This window comes from Anopheles arabiensis, chromosome 2, assembly GCF_016920715.1.
Source record: "Anopheles arabiensis isolate DONGOLA chromosome 2, AaraD3, whole genome shotgun sequence".
Classification (NCBI taxonomy): domain Eukaryota; kingdom Metazoa; phylum Arthropoda; class Insecta; order Diptera; family Culicidae; genus Anopheles; species Anopheles arabiensis.
In genome coordinates, this window is record NC_053517.1 from 75647361 (window position 1) to 75662222 (window position 14862).

At 43.6% G+C, this 14862-nt stretch overlaps 1 protein-coding gene across 7 annotated transcripts; it reads left to right on the forward strand.

Moving 5' to 3' along the window:
- The first annotated feature begins 30 nt into the window (after positions 1 to 30).
- LOC120905411 (cytochrome b reductase 1) lies at positions 31 to 13060 on the forward strand. Of its 7 annotated transcripts, none has more exons than XM_040316191.1 (6): positions 31 to 244; positions 2051 to 2369; positions 8397 to 8617; positions 8690 to 8912; positions 9894 to 10043; positions 10121 to 10268. In XM_040316191.1, the coding sequence occupies exons 2-6, from the start codon at positions 2251 to 2253 to the stop codon at positions 10266 to 10268; spliced, it is 861 nt and encodes a 286-aa protein (XP_040172125.1). In that variant the 5' UTR covers positions 31 to 244; positions 2051 to 2250. The 7 variants fall into 7 exon arrangements, with proteins under 7 accessions (XP_040172125.1, XP_040172110.1, XP_040172109.1 ...); XM_040316176.1 differs by lacking the exon at positions 31 to 244 and adding an exon at positions 307 to 396; XM_040316175.1 differs by lacking the exon at positions 31 to 244 and adding an exon at positions 1041 to 1179.
- The last annotated feature ends 1802 nt before the right edge of the window (positions 13061 to 14862 follow it).

Here is a 14862-nt window from a genome sequence, read left to right on the forward strand (position 1 = left end):
ACTGTGTCTTCTCCAAATTTATTAGCTCGCCACACTACTACTCGTCTTGATAGTAGAGCTGCCGAAGCACAACGTTGGAAATAGTTTTCCTGCGCTACACAGGACGCAAGGACGCCAACGACACGCCGTCAAAGCCTTTCCACCCACAGCGGTATCAACAAAACCACGCTATAGCCACGCGGACGCCTGCTTAAAAGGAATACGCAACGCATGAAAGAATTAGTTCCACGTTCACACACGTTTGGTGAGAAGGCAGTTCAATTATTTAAGCCCTCAACGCGGAGGGATCCCCCATCCTCAAGAAGTGCCCGAAGGTTGTTGCATTATTGAATCGAAATATTTCCCGTCATACAACCCAAAACTTGGGAGTTTCTACGCAAAGGGTGGATTTTTTGGGTATGTGTGTTGTTTCTCAAAGGGCTAACGAACATCGTTTTTTTTGGGGGCAAGTGTAATTGAATTTGAAGCTGTTCAAACGAGGGTTTCTGCACCTTCGCCGTTACCAGTGGACAGTAACAGTTGTGTCGATAGTATGTGTGGTTCTATTTTTTTTTTCGCCCTTCATTCTAAAGTTTATTCGGCAATCGACAGGTGAAAAACGAACGCAACGGTTTAGCTGCACTTAGAACGCTCCGTACCTTGCCCCCACCATCTTGCAGCTTGTTCAACCAAACTTCCCGCCCTCAAGTGTTTGCGCGTTCATCTGTGCTTCTGATGTGTGTTTTCTTCCCTGGGCCCCTGTGCACCACACTCGAAGTAACGGCCGTTTGAATAATTTAAATGCAAAAGTAAATAAACCTCAACCAAAGTAGCCATCGCCGCAGCATCTCCATTCGATACGGGCCCTTGCTCTCGCGCGAGCTTTCCAACTCTCCAGGGGTGTTTTTCCGCGTTTCGTTGCTATGCTCCTGCTTCACAGCATCTCTTCCACTGGTTCTTCGGTAACATTTGCTGGAGTAAAACTCACGCGTGAAGCTAGAGCGTGCGAGTGCGTGTGGAAGAGATGATTTCTCTCCCGCTCACAAAGCCACACACACACACATGTGCGGAAAAGTGATTTTCTCTGGTTTAGTACTTTGCACTCACGGTTTTTTTGGGCAGCTTTTCCGCCCTTCCCGAGAGCAGCAAAAGGGAGTAGCAGCATCACAGCACTGGTACGCATCTGCACGGGCCACCCAGGTAGTGTGTAGTGACACGGTTTTTACTGTGATTTATTAAGCGAAATCAACAAATTGCTGCTGGTGTTGCTGGACGTTGCCCCACCATCGAGTACGGTCGAGTTTTCCCGCGCGCGCTTGTGTTACTGCTTTCATCCGCGTTCGGGCAGGGCTTGTCCCAAAACGCTCCTGGCGACTGGCTTGTGCCTGTGCTACGCAGCAGGAATTGAGTGAGATAAACAAAGCAGTGAAGTAGTTCCTTTTTTTCCGGATGCCACTCCCGGGTGCTCCCGTGCAGGCCTGATATATCGATTGGCGCGCAATACAGCCGCGGCCCTAGAAAGGGGGGGTTTCCCGCCGCGCCCTTGGTTACTGATTCGACTCGAGAAGTTAGTTCTCGAGTGCACTTTTGTTGCACAGCGTCTAGTGAGCCTCATTTGGTGTGTTCGATGTGCAAGAAACAAGACGAAACTAAGGACAAAGACGGGTGGTCGCTACCCTTGGCTACTGCAACTCCGCTGCAACGCCAAGCCCGGGACAGTTCCAGTCCGCTTTTGCAGGTTGCATTTGCATACTTCCTGCTCTCTCTCTCGCGCTCTCTGTCTCTGGTGTGCGCTTCAATTTGCTCTTTCACTCTCGAAGGCTCATGCTTAGCCCACTCTCGAGCCTGCTCTGCTAACAGCAGCATGAAATCTAGCACATCTAGTGGATGAAGAAATTTAAATTAAATTTATCTTGTCCCGGAATGATAAGAAGATGTACCTAGGTGCCCTCACCTTCCGTCACACACACACACGCGCGCGCGTATATCATAAAGAGATTGCAAGATTTCAAGATTACGACATCTTTCCCCGACATCTGTAGCAAGTGTTTGCTTCGTTTGTTTCTTGCAGGCGCACGCTTTATCACAGCCAATCGACCATCGACCAAACCCAGTTCGGATCCATCACCAGCATCGCCGCAGTGTGTGTTATCCATCCCGGCCCCAAGTGTTCCCGAGAAACGAACGCAGCGAACGCAGTCTGCCAAACCGCCGATTCCGCTTTCCCGTTGAGACGTGTGCCACTACTAAACCGCCAAAATAAAGCTCAAAATGGACGGATCCTCGGTGAGCCCCCTGCCCTGTGAGGCTCCGCTAGCGATGATGGAGAGCGAGAAGACGCCACCGAGAAGTCCGAGCCAGCACGATATGCCACCGCCGCCGGACGAAAAGTAAGTAAAGATAGCTGAAACTTATCTGAGTTAAGAAACGTCACCATCCAGTATAATATATGCATTTTTTTGCTAATGACCTCGGAATTATTCGCATATCATCCAGGCGGTAGTGCTGTTAGAAGTAGTTGCTACCTACTGGAGACCTCTGAGCTCTTGTTCGAATTTGACGCAACAACCATATAGTCCGGGGGTCAAAGGTTGCGTCTTGTAAACCCATTTAAGGACTTAATTAGGCAGAGTGTTGTTATCCACAATTAACACGGAAAATATGTCCTGCATATGTGCAAGGTTGTGTGATTTAAAATCCATGACAAACACGCTGTGTTGTAAGGTGTAAACGACGCTTGACGAGTGTATCACGGGACCAGACCACAGTCACGCACGCATAAGCTAAACCTCTTAGACAGGAACTACTTGGAGATATTCCGAGCCGCATTCGACAACATCGTACAAAGCTCGCTTAAGTGGGTAGCTTCTTCATTCAATAATCATAAATTGAGTCGGGTACAGACGGGTACGAGCTTCCTGCCACTCATCGAGACACCGATTGCAGCATCCCAATTATGATCGTACGCTGCCAGATTAGCCAGCCCCGAGATTCACCTTCTGTGTCGTCGTAAACCGTATCCTCTTTCTCTTTGGGTATGGTCAAGAAAGAAGTTTGTTCTTTTTTTTTAGTTTTTAAACGGATAGTTCTTTTTGAAATGTAATATAAACATTTCAAACAAGTTTGTTCAGTCTTGGTTCTTTTTTAAAGTTTTTTATAAATAGTTACTTTTTTTTTATTTAGGAGTAACGGTCCAAAAAGGCCGTATTGCTATTATAAATATATAGTTACTTCATGACTAAAACAAAAAATAGAAAATTTTAAAAAGATCTGTTTTATGCATCTGTACAGTGTTAAGAATACTCGGATGAAAATTTAATTTATTAAAATATTTAGAAATCAGTATTGTTTGTATCAAAACAATTGTTGTGTGCAGACTTGCGTTTTTTACAATTTCATTTTATATATTTGTGGGAAAACCCTCTTTTTCAATTCTATTTTTTGCGTTTTGCGGGTTTGGAACAATGCAATAATGAAACAATGAGATGTATTACAAGCATTTTAACAGATGTTGTTACCACGTTCTGTTGGCCTTGAAATTTTCATCATAAAACATATTGTTTTAGAGGAATTGCAATGCTTTTATCAACAAATATCCAATTATTATGATGTTTTTATTTGTAGTTATATAGTTTTTTATTGTTTTTTTATCTTTTACTTTTTCTTTAATCACAAGTCAATGATTGAAGGCAGCGCTTATGAGTGTCGTAAAATGGAAATACATTCCTACATTATGGGATCAGAAGTTGCAAATGTATTGCATCTTGCAAGTTCAACGATTTGTACTACTTGGATCATGGTTTATGTGATTTTTTTTGGTATAAATGTAGATAAAAAAATAAATACCTACTCTACATAACTAAACCTATTCAATGACACACATCTAAAAAAACCGTACCTAGACATAACCTATTTGTAACATGCTTATCATATATATCTAACTCACCAGTTTCAACCTCTTGGTGTAACATTGTATTGGCTACTTTAAATACAAACGTATGTACGATTTTATACATATTCACATTCACAGTTTAGTTTATCAATCTTTCAAAATATTCCCAAATTTATGTCTCTGAATACGATGAACAACTGTGTAGTTGAAGCTCAATGAAATTATTTATCACTAAAGCACGTGAATGGTATCGAGAAGCAATATTTTTCTTCATTACGTTGACTGCGATCACCCGGGCCTTGGACAGACTTTTGGAGGCATGTGCTAAGGTTAACCTCCGTTACACAAATACAATCACACAATCCTGGTCCGGGCGGGATTCGATGGAGAGCCTGCGATTAAAACCAATATAACCGTACACGAAAACCTAATCCCCAAACCTTTGCAGGTGTTTTAAATTGCTATCACACTGCTTGTCCAAATTAGACCTAAACAAAACAACAAAAGCATCCACACTCCCCCTAGAGCGATTTAAAAGATGTTCCATTTTATGAGCTCTCTAATTGCATTTACACGCTTCCGTCAACAGCGTGTGGCCCCGGGTCCGCTAAATGTTCGGTGCAACAGTGTCCCATGAAACCGACCAAACCCCGATCCCCGTCCCGCTGCACCCGGAACCAACAAAAAAAACCTTCCAACCAACGAAGGGAGAGACAGACGAGAGAGAGAGCCCTTTTCAGGGAGAGAAGAAACTGTATCGTTTCGACTCTTGCCAGCCGAACGGCCACATTTAAGAGATAGAGAGCATTAGAGAGTCTCACGATCGCTTCATCGGATGCGATCCTCCACCCCTTCCAAGTTTTGAGAAAAGAGAATTAGAGAGCCAAGATGTGAGCCGTTTCTAGTAGCGAGATGGTGGCCGTGGTGGTGGTGGTGGAGGTGATAAAACGTTACTGGCGCAGATTGAACCGTCCGTCAGTCAGGCTGGAGATGCTGATCACATTTGCAACGCTGCAACGCTGACGCGCACGGGCACGGGCTTTCACGGGTCGCGGTTTTTTCCTTCTTATGTTTTCCTCCGTATTTGCCTAAACGACGTACACAGTGAACACAGTCGTGAGCTGAAGGTGCTTTTCTAGTGTACCGTGTGTGTTTGTGTGTACTGTGTGTGCTGTGTGGGGGCTGAATCATCGAATCGCAGTTGCTCTTTTTTCTCGTTCAGTCTGATCAGAAATAGCTAGCGAAATAGTTCAAACGGTCGGTAGACTGTTCCGTGTTGAAAGTGTCCGTCGAAGCGTATTGGCACGCTTTTACCTTTGGTTTAGTGTGAAATTGCTGTGTTTCTGTGTTCTAGCGCCGTGAGTTTGTGTGTGTGTGTGTGATTTGCTTGCCCCGCCAACAACATGCCGCGAAATTCCACCACCACCGGAGGGTAAGGCGGTTATTATCTTCCCGATGGCAGTAACAATTTACTGTCCGTCACGTGTCGCGCGCTTACCTGTAACTTTGAGGTGGTCATTCCCTCGTGACCCCTAACCCAACCCCATCCCTACTAACCAACCATCATGCACCGGGAGCAGCTTAATTGAAAAATGATGCAGCAAATAAATGGGAAAATGTAAAATCAATACTCCATTCTCGTGCGAGTAGTTGCTCCAACCACTGCTCCAACTATTGATTTGTTTTGCCCGGCTGCCGAGCATATTAGTTTCCTGGTTTTGGTTTTTTATTGTTCGTACCCGTGATGCGCTTTGATTTTGTTGTGCGTTAGCGATTGCCAGAGAAAATTCAAATGCCCAATCGAGCCAACCACAAAGCAGCAGGCCGGATCTTCCTCTTTTCGATGAGCGTGGCGAAACCGTTTCACATCGATCAATCGATCAAACGGCTTGAAACACAGGGAAGTGTTGATGTGAAGGGGGTTGAGGAACCCAGGAACTTGGGGGGGGGGGGGGGTAATTTTCCAACTACCAGGTGTTTGCGCGCGCGAATCGATCAATGCGCGCGGCCGGGGTCGCAAGAGAGTGCTGGCAGCCAGCCGGCCGGAGGGGTCGGTTTGATAGCAAAAAGAAAGTGAAAATAAACCTGCCATACCGATCCGGTCGTGTGGAGAGTGTGCCCGGAGGGAAAGCCGCAAGGAAAACACATTCAAATCCGTGCCTACCACCTTCCCTCCTTCGTGTGCTTGTTTTTTTTTTATGTGAGAGAGGACGGCTCCGGACCGCAAGCACACCGCACGTTTGGACCGATCATAGAAGCTCCCCCCAATTCTCCACCTCCTCTCCCAGTTCACTCTACAGGTGGGAATGAAATGGCTCCCTTTACAAAACATAAATTGCCCGTGCGAAGAAGCGAGAGAAAGACTTGAGCAACCAAGGTGTGCGTGTGCGCTCTGTGGGGAAGATTGTGGGGACGAGGGGAAGCTGGAGCTTCGTGTAAACAAGTTTGATTTTCCGCTTGGTGGCGGGAACGCTAGAAGCAATAGACGCGATGCAGGTTCAGATTGCGCACCGACACGATGCGCCACTCGACGGCAACCGCAAACGCTGCAGCACGTGTGTGTGTGTGCACACGTGCACGGTGAATCACTCGCAAGGGTTAAAGAGAAAGGGCTCGTTGAAGGTGAGAGGAAAAGAGGAGCGACCAGAGGAAGGTTACTTTCACTCTCGTACACTGCGAACGAACGAACGAGTTCCCTCAAGATCTTGAAACGTTTGAGCAGGCTTTCGAGCTGGTAGAGCCCTCTGGCCGCGCTGCAGTGCCTTGTGCCTGTGAGGGCAAGGAACTCTGGAACTAAGCTTTACTTCCTAGGTGGACGCCAACCTGCCTGCAGGCCGCCGGGCAACATTCAAATCAAGCAATTAATATGCATGCAAGGGACGAGCGTGAAAGGGAGGCGAATCGAATGATACAATCAGGAAGAAAAGGGGATGGCTTCTCTGCTGGAAAATGCGCGCAAGGTTAGCGCTGTCAGCTTGCTATGACCATGGCCGGGAAAAGCGAACGCATTCGATGGCGATAGCTTGATTGCATTCCTGTTTTTGAATGAGTTTTAGCATTTAAATTAATTCACTTCGGTATTTGGGTTCGGTTCCTCTGTTTCTCGCTGTTGCATTATGCTGTTGCAACTTTTTCTTCCGTTGCATATTCATGTAAAGCTTATCGAAGAGGGGGGGAAATCACAAATTACTTCATAACAAAAAGTATTTGTAAAAGACCATTGCTCTTTAAACGCCACTATTTGCTAACTGCGGACAAATAAAACCTGCTGCTCCCGCAATGTCCCAAGCCACCAAGCCGTGTGATCGTGTACGGCCAAGGATCGTAAATTAAAATAGCATGAAATTATCGCACGCTCGCACTGGGCCAGTCCGCGAGACGGGTGGAAACATAATGGTTTACATTAAACATCACCCAGCTGCCAACCAAAAAAAAAGTGTCATAAACGGCGCCAGCTTCGAGGTGATGTCGTGATGTCCAGCCCATTCCCAGCGCAATGCGCAATCCGCTCTCGCGCGTTCCCCGCCAAACGAAAAAGATGAACCTTCGCCGGCAGCACAGATAAACCCATGCCCATTGGGGTGATCTCTACCACAGCCACCCACCCACCGCCATGATCCACGCCCGTGTAGTTGATTGCTCGTTGCTTTAATTATCGTGTCATTTTATCACGCGCTAAAGCGTCCCACCCGCAGTCCGTCGGAGATGGATGGGCATCAAGTTTACATTGCCTATTTATGGTGTACCGACGGGGACAAAACGACCAAACAAACAGAGAAAAAACAGACATACACACACAGAGACACATCTCATTTAGCGTGTAACACTAGAAGTGTGTGTGTGTGTGTGTGTGCGTGTTGGGAACTGGGAGTCAAACGGTCGCAGAATCGAGCCAAAAAAACAAGTGGAGCTGCGGTTGAGAAATTGAAATTGTTTAGGCTTGCAATCGCAATGAAGTCGAGTTGACGCACTGTTGGCGCGCGGACGACGCATCCACCCACTTGCGGGCCGTGCCTATTGGAACTCGTTAAATGAGCAGACCCCGGCCCCCGGTCCTGGCGTCCCATCGCATCTCGCCTCGACCCGCTCGTCTCGACTTGCGCCCGGGGGCCAATTAACTAAATTGACCTCTTCGCGTCAACTGCGCGGCCAAGCACACAGCACGTCCGGGTGGTTGGGACGACGACGACGACGACGACGACCAAGTTGATTCACCACAGCAGGATGTCGCTCGTTCCCGCTCCCCCGTTGAACCCACATGATCTTGGGTTGGGTTTCCCGCTTGCTTCCCGATCGTGCCCGTGTTAGGAAGCTGCGGGACATAGAAGACCATCATCATTGGGAGGGCGTGTAGGCACCAGAACGAGAAGGATAGTGGAGCGAGAATAATGGCAAAGGTTGTTGGGGGAAGATTGAGATTATAAATTCATTCTCCTCACTAATCGTGTAACTCAATTACCAGCTGCCCTTAGGATCGTCCCGCAGGCCATCCCTAACCTTCCCTGCTTGCTTTCTATTTCTACAGGCGATACGACGACGATGACGATCGCGTCTGGAACTGTGGCGCATGGTTCGAGTACATACTGGTCGTGGTCGTCTCCTCGATCCTGCTGATCGCCGCCTCGGTGCTGACCATCTTCTGGACGATCTACTACCGGAAGGGCTTCAACATGGACGACCCGAAGCTGCAGTTCAACCTGCACCCGGTGCTCATGATCGGTGGCTACATCACGCTGTCCGGATTCTGTAAGCGTTTGCCTGTACCGTCCGGGGACAATAGCTGGACCGAATGTTTCATACATGTTCTTATCATTGTAGCCATCCTGCTGTACCGAATCTGTCGCTGCTGTTCGCACCTGATCGTCAAGCTGTGCCATACCTTCTTCCACGCCTGCTCGATCCCGTGCATAGTGATTGGCTTCATGGCCGTCTGGGATTCGCACAACCAGCAGCAGATTCCGAACTTCTACTCGCTGCACTCCTGGCTGGGCATGATCACGATGGGACTGTTTGCGCTGCAGTTTGTGCTGGGCTTCTTCAGGTGAGTGTCTAGTTGGAGTGAGTACTCCTCCACCGAGGTAGATGAAGGGTATCAATATATCTGATTCAAAATTCATAAATTGAAAGAGTTTTCAATTTGAATCCATCAATATGTAAATCATCATCAATCTTGAAAGATATGGAAATCTTTAAAGATTCTTAAAATTCTTTCTTAATTTGTTAAATTTTCTCAAAAGATTCTTTCAAATTCTTAGTCGAAATTCTCTAGTGACTTATGATTTACTCCTTCCAAGGGTTTTCCTTTGTTTATTCACTACTCTGAATCTTTGAATCGCTCCATCATCCGAAGATCACATATCAACGTGTGCGATAGATACTTCAAACGTTAACTCTTTAGAGATTCGTATATCTTTAGCAATTCATGAATCTGTCAAGAACGAAATAAGTCGTGAAACAAGAATGTTTAATGATTCGATTCGATATTCAAAGAACTCTCCATTGAAGATTCATTGAAATCAGTCGAGTGAGGAACGTTAATAAACATATGTATTTTTTATTTTTTTATTTATTTACTTATTTATCTATTGATTCTTGATTAAGTATCTGGCTTCCATGGCCAACAAACATCACTTTAAATCAAAGGACCCATTACTAAGCGTTCCTATGATCTAGAGCCGTGCTCTTCAACCTTTTATAGGATCACGGACCACTTGTTTTTGAAAGTACAGTTGCCGCAGTTGCCACATATATTAAGGGCATATATTTTGTACACTTTGTGTAAAGTTTTTTTTATCAAACATATGCTTCAATATTATTCTAGACATTGGCAATCTAATCTTTAATCTGGGAAAAATGAACGATTCGTAATGTAATAAGCTTTTCTTCTTAAACAAAATCAAATCTTTCGCAGGTCCGCGGACCACAGGTTGGAGACCACTGATCTAGAGCAATATTTTTTTTAAACATCTATCAAACAAAACACTACTCAACTTCTAATTTCCTTTTTTTTGTCTTACCACAGCTTCCTGATTCTGCTGTGCTGCGAGAACGCAACTTACAAGTTCCGCTCCACCATGGTTCCGATTCATGCCAGCTTCGGTGTGGCCACGTTCATGCTGGCCATCGCTACCGCCGTCACCGGTCTGACCCAGAAGGCTCACTTTGAGCTTGGGTAAGTTTGGTTGCAATCTCCCTCCCTGCCTCCCCTCCATACGCGAAACTCATATCTTGCTCTTTCATCTTTTTCAGTGAAAACTACTCACAAACCGTGGAGGAGGGCATCATTATGAACTCGATCGGAGTCATCCTGACCGGGCTGGGCATCATCATTCCGTTCGCGGTACGACGCTCCAACTCGCCGGCCAACTGCAAGGTGTACGTCACCGAGCGTATCTAAAGCAAGCAATTTTTTTATAAGCTCAATCATAATATCTAAAGGCTAGGATGGAACGGCTGAAACAAGCCGGCCAAACCATCCAAAACCCCGAACGGTGGGGACTGCGAGCCGATTAAGAAATCAAATTCAAACGGTCGAAAACAAAGGTGCGCGCGTACGGCAGACGGCTGCAATGTCGTTTAATTTATGGATCGAATAGTTAATGACAAGAGGTATTTACGTACTTTAGTTTTACGACAGCGTACCCGGTACGGCATGCGGTGCGACGATTTGTTATGTTTATTTTAACCACCATTTCCGGCTACAACCTGGAAAGGAATTGTTTTATTATCAACATGCGCACGTGCGTGTGGATGGGTGTGCGTATGTTTGTGTCTAATATATCTTTCCGATTGTTTGAATGCTGTGTTACGAGTGTGAAAAAAGTCTAAAAGAAATGGCAACATTTTGTTGATCTAATAATGTTATTTATACAACTCCTTCCGCCGACTGGAGACTGGTTGATCTCGAGCGGCAATGTTTAGAATACGTTACGATCCACCTTTTCTCACCACATTGAACAGCACATCGAAGCAACAACACCCGAAAGTATGACACATGAAAAGCAAAAAAAACAGTGGAAAAAGTTTTTAATCTGAAACGCATCAAAACCGCAACCGCGAATCGGTCGAACGATCGATTTTGAGTCAAACACGCACGTCAAGCGCGGGCGACCGAATGAATCCATATACCATTTAATCACTAATATGATACAATTTCTTCAACAAAACCCCGCTCTCCCATATTCGTCAGCTAACCCAAGTAGGTGTACCGCCCCAAGTCCACAAGTAGACGACTTGCGAACGCTAGGAAAGTTGTAGACGGCCAAGAAGAAATGATAGTAAGTAAGCTAAATGAATCAAAATCATACACACAATCCCACGTAATTAAATGAAAAAAAAATGAAGAAAAAAATACAATGTTAGTGCCAATGGTGTAAAACCCGCGCAGGATACTGTTTATAGAAATAATCTCCCTTTTTCTCAGCGTGTTGTGTTTTACGGTTTTGAACATTCTTTTACACTGTCTACATACATTCTCTATCCCTATCTCTCGTAACGCATAGCATTAGCTGACCCGAATATGATGAAACATTTGCTCATTTGAAGTGGACGGAATTGAACTTTACTATTTATCGAAAACGAGAATCAATCAAACCAAACGAACCATCGGGATTTCAACAATATAGCAAAACGAAAGATGAAAAGAGATAGTTTAGATAAATTTAAACCTCATCCCTCTCCCTCCCCCTCTCTTTCTAATGTAATTCCAATACTTACGGAATGGGCGCGCTGATATACAGCGGCAGCCAGAAAATCGATTTTAGAGGGCGACCATTGAGTACGATCGAGTAGACCGATACAGAAGCAAGCAGAACAGAACAAAATCAACACAGCAACAACAACAACAAACATATGCATATATTTAAAGAAACAAAAAATGTGTGTTCAAACAAAAAAGTAACGTATAAATTACTAAAGGAAAGAGATGAAGAAGAAGAATAAAACAACATACATACAAGGACAAGATAAAATGAATGTTTGTTGCGGAAACGTAACGGATGTGTCCAAAAGCATGAATGTAATCAAGGAAAAAACACAGCGCAACGAGGGGAAAATGGAGGATGATAATAAGCATACCAAGGTCCGAAGAATGAAGCGCTTGCTGCGTTGTACGGGAAGGAAAAACCCACCAAGTTTTTTGCAAACATCTGCTCTTTACATAGACGTCGTGGCAGCGTGGCACATCTTGCCACGCTCCGAGGGTGAAGTTACGGTAGCATTACATTACATTTCCACGAAAAACAACAAAAAAAACACTATATAGTGCGTACTACTACAGCCTAGTGAACGATGTAATCCAAAACAAAAAACAAAAATTTAAAGTCGTATTTACGTAGTTCAAAGAGAATTCCCTAAGAACCTAAAATTTGTCTCGCTGCAGCAAGCACCTACGCTGGGGGCTTGGGATGGTGTCACGCTGTATTATTACGGATACGGCACCGGCGTTGTTATTTGTTTCCTCGTTATGTTTGTCTTCGTTACGTTCCCCACAAGCCATAGGTGCGCGTTTGCATAGCTACCGCTACGCTATAACGCCACCGAGATGGCAGACCAAACCACCTTTTACGATTATTATTATTATAAAGTAAAAAACAAATTACTTATAAATACAACAGTGGATAAAGCCAGTGGAGTAAGCAATCAAACGATATAAGAATGAATTTACAACCTCCCAAAAAAAGAAAAAAAAGAAGAAGGCAACAGCAACATCCTACACCATCCGATCGAAAAAAGTACAATGTATTTGAAAACCGAACGTTTGTTAGAGGGCACGTATTTATGTATCTTCTCCGTGTGTACCTTTGTTGTGCCGTTCGAACACACCCACATTAAATGCAATTCGCCCGGTACCCGGTGCCCCGGTGGGGCGTGCTCAAAATTTGGTGTGCGAAACACTCTTTGAATATTTACATATATATTTGTCCGTTACTTAGCTTAAAACCTGCAATACAAACGTGGACGGGGACGAGGGACGAGCGAAACCGGAAAGGGTACGATTGACGCATTAATTAATCTAACGCGAAAAAAACCCATTTTTTATACACACATAGTATGATGCAAACCAAAATTTTTGCTATCGTCTCATTTCCTAGCAAAATGTTACAACACATAACCAAGCTGTGGAAAACTCATTTCATACCATAAACACAAGTATATGTAAAAAATAAATAAAACAAGATCTGTAGGGAAAATGCTGGTGCTCCGTGTGTTGTGTTTTGTTTGACCAAGGATATTAAAACATTTCATTTCATGTTGCAGAAAGAACATTATGAACGCATTGCTTGCTACTAATTATAAAAATATCACCAGGTTTCGTTGAAGCATTATTTCTCACGTGGCCATGGTCCTAGTTTTTACAAAGTTTGATTAATTCTTCACCAGGGCCGTATTATTGTTTCACTTTTCTTCAATAGTAATTCGCAAATCCATTCACAAATTGAAATTGTTTGGAGAATGTCTGTGATTGGACTTTGGCGCGTTGTACCATTGCAGCACGTTCATACTGTAATGGTAATTGGTTGGATGTGAGAATAATCATAACGCATTCATAACCAAATCAATTGATTTCGCTTACCGATAGATTCGTATCTAATTTAATTCGCTTAGTAACCCTTTTTTATTCCCTAACAATTTCACACGAATGAGTGCGAAAAACGGGAGGGAATAAAGATGAAATGCTTAAAAATATTTTGATTTAACTAAAAATATGTTCATTCGTTATGAAACTAAATTGCTCATAGTTTGATGAAAAAAGTCTTTATTTGTTTTCTTTTTGGCAAAAGAAATCAATTATTATTATCAATTATTTTATGAAATATGTGATAAAATATCATCAATCGACTCTATGTATAAAATACAGTCTTTCCTCGATTTACGCGAATAATGCGTACCGGAGATATCCGCGTAACTCGGATTTTCGCGTAAGTAAAATATTGGACGTTTTACAGCCAAAAGATACTTGATTAATAATAATTTTGTATTAAATTTGGTTTATGTATGTAATATATTACTTATTTAATGCAATTCGTGAATAAAATTCGCTAATTTCTGTATTTTTGGTCATTTAAAACTTTTGGAAATTTGCAATTGTACAATTTTAAAATTGTACTGATTTGACATATGGACCGTCAAAAATTCGCGTAAATCGAGTGTCGCCTAACTCGGGGAAAGACTGTACATATTATGTTTACTTGTTCTACTACTACTACGACAACTACATATATATATATTTTTCTTTCATATTTTTATATTAAATATTTGATATGTATTCTTCCACACTCACTACTATGTTTTACTTTGACGATGATTATTCACATGCTTACAGCAATATTTTGAAATTTTACTCCTTTACAGGTATAACGAATCAACGTCTGGAACTGGTCTATTACATTTCATAGCACTACAATAAGAAGAAAAAATACAATTCTTGCCTTCACTATACAAATTCTACTATATTTCCCACGCTATTTCTAAATTTCCTACATTATTCCCACGCTAAACTTGTACTACAGACAGGCTAAACTTGTTTGTCTACTGGAACTGGAACTGCATCGGTTCCAAACCCGGACCAAGTATTCAAGTATCGATCAGTTCAGTTCCAGGTACTGTTCTATAAAATAAATTCAATAGCGAGCTATTTCTGGATCGGTATGGGTATGGGTATGAGTATGAATTCAGTATCAGTTCCAGGAGTTCATGATCGGTTCCGGAAGAGATATGGGTTCATGATCGGTTCCAATACCGTTATGGGTTCATGATAGGTTCCAAGACAGGTATGGGTTCATGATCAGTTCCTGAACCGGTATGACCAATATAGGTTCCAGGACCGTTATGGGTTCAGTATCGGTTCCTGTACTGGCATAGGTTCAGTATCAGGTTCAGGACCTGCTTTATATCATGTGCAGTTCTTGAACCAGAAAAGGTTATGTATTGGTGTCAGGGCCAATATAGTTTTGGCTTCAGATATCTTAAGGGGTCGTCTTCATAAGTAC